Here is a 1,782-nt window from a genome sequence, read left to right on the forward strand (position 1 = left end):
TAAATGCAGAGCACAAATTCCAAGTATGGGTCACCATACTTGGCCACATGTCACGTCACTTCACTTTCACTTTTTATTTTGAATAATCTTGCAGCTCCAAGTTGTGCATTCACTAAACGTTGCCAAAAACATGTCCAATCGGTGTCTGGTAAACATGACCCTAAATCAGTGCATTACAGTGACTTCATGATGGTTAAGCGGTGTTGTTGGTCTCTTCTCGCTCTGAGCTATATCCGGTCAGTTTACATTTTGCCAATGGAGATGACCTTAGTATGGCCTCTGTAAATCCTAAAATTAGTTGGTTTCTCTTTGACAGATGAGCTAGTGGAAGAAGTTCTCTGAGGCCAGATATTCTTCAGTTTGTGGGTCTGAATCTTAAAACTGTTCCAATTTAGAACTGTTTCCACTCCTTAATGTCTCAGAATTTTTTATTCAAAATAAGTATCATGTTTAAACCGCATGAAATGGGACTGGCCGGCCGGTCTGGCACAGACGGAGGGAAAGATACCCAGTGTATTCATAGAGTCAGTGTACATAGCATCTGCCGCAGACTTCCTGGAACAGAACACAACGCTTCACAGCTGATTCCACGTGCTTTATACTGTAATGAGGATCAAGCTATAAGCTTCTTAGACTGAAACTGCTTTTATTCCTCTAAACTTGTGCTCCTAAATATGGCCAGCAAACAGCAGTGCTTACTGTATATTAGAGTTCCAAACACATTCAAACAACCTATGGAGTAGGTTTTGATGGATCATTTTGTTCCTGAGAGTTGAATGTTTCATTTTTACACGTCAACCGTCAAATCCAGAATATCACATTTCATAACTAAACTATCTAAAGTTTACTAGAATTTTTAGGTAATAACTTTCTGTTCTCTCGTTTCCCACAGCCCTGAGGCTGCCGATAGCTCGTCCTTCGATGTCCAGTTGGGGGACATCATACTCACAGCTACAGATGGTCTTTTTGACAACATGCCAGACTACATGATTTTACAAGAACTCAAAAAGCTCAAGGTACCAAACATCTACGAACAACACTTCCCTCTGTCCACTTTTCTGTCCTCCAGCAGCACTAATACAAATTGTGTCCTCTTTCAGAATACCAACTATGAAAGCATCCAGCAAACAGCCAAGAGTATTGCAGAACAGGCCCATGTTCTAGCATACGACCCCAATTACATGTCTCCATTTGCACAGTTTGCCTGCGATAATGGCTTGAATGTCAGAGGTGAGATATATTCATTTTAAAATGAGAAAGCCTTTTCCATGACTTACTTTCTCTTTACAGTTTTCTGTGAGATAATGGTCTTGCTAATAGTCATCATCGGCATTAAGAGTGTATGCATTTGCTCTGACAACAAATTGATTACAATTCTTTGCATCTACAGTGGGTACGGAAAGTATTCAGACCCCCTTAAATTTTTCACTCTTTGTTATATTGCAGCCATTTGCTAAAATCATTTAAGTTAATTTTTTTCCTCATTAATGTACACACAGCACCCCATATTGACAGAAAAACACAGAATTGTTGACATTTATTAAATGTCGATTTATTAAAAAAGAAAAACTGAAATATCACATGGTCCTAAGTATTCAGACCCTTTGCTCAGTATTTAGTAGAAGCACCCTTTTGATCTAATACAGCCATGAGTCTTTTTGGGAAAGATGCAACAAGTTTTTCACACCTGGATTTGGGGATCCTCTGCCATTCCTCCTGGCAGATCCTCTCCAGTTCTGTCAGGTTGGATGGAAAACGTTGGTGGACAGCCATTTTTAGGAC

General features: G+C 39.6%; 1 protein-coding gene across 1 annotated transcript in view; it reads left to right on the top strand.

Moving 5' to 3' along the window:
- Positions 1-1,782, top strand: part of LOC107552188 (protein phosphatase PTC7 homolog) — a 14,287-nt gene that overhangs the window by 9,323 nt on the left and 3,182 nt on the right. Inside the window, exons 4-5 of the mRNA XM_016234033.1 lie at positions 893-1,016; positions 1,101-1,230. Of these exons, the coding sequence (XP_016089519.1) occupies positions 893-1,016; positions 1,101-1,230 (254 nt within the window). The remainder of the gene's footprint in view (positions 1-892; positions 1,017-1,100; positions 1,231-1,782) is intronic.

This window comes from Sinocyclocheilus grahami, unplaced genomic scaffold, assembly GCF_001515645.1.
Source record: "Sinocyclocheilus grahami isolate Dianchi unplaced genomic scaffold, SAMN03320097.WGS_v1.1 scaffold442.1, whole genome shotgun sequence".
In the NCBI taxonomy this organism is placed as follows: Eukaryota; Metazoa; Chordata; class Actinopteri; order Cypriniformes; family Cyprinidae; genus Sinocyclocheilus; species Sinocyclocheilus grahami.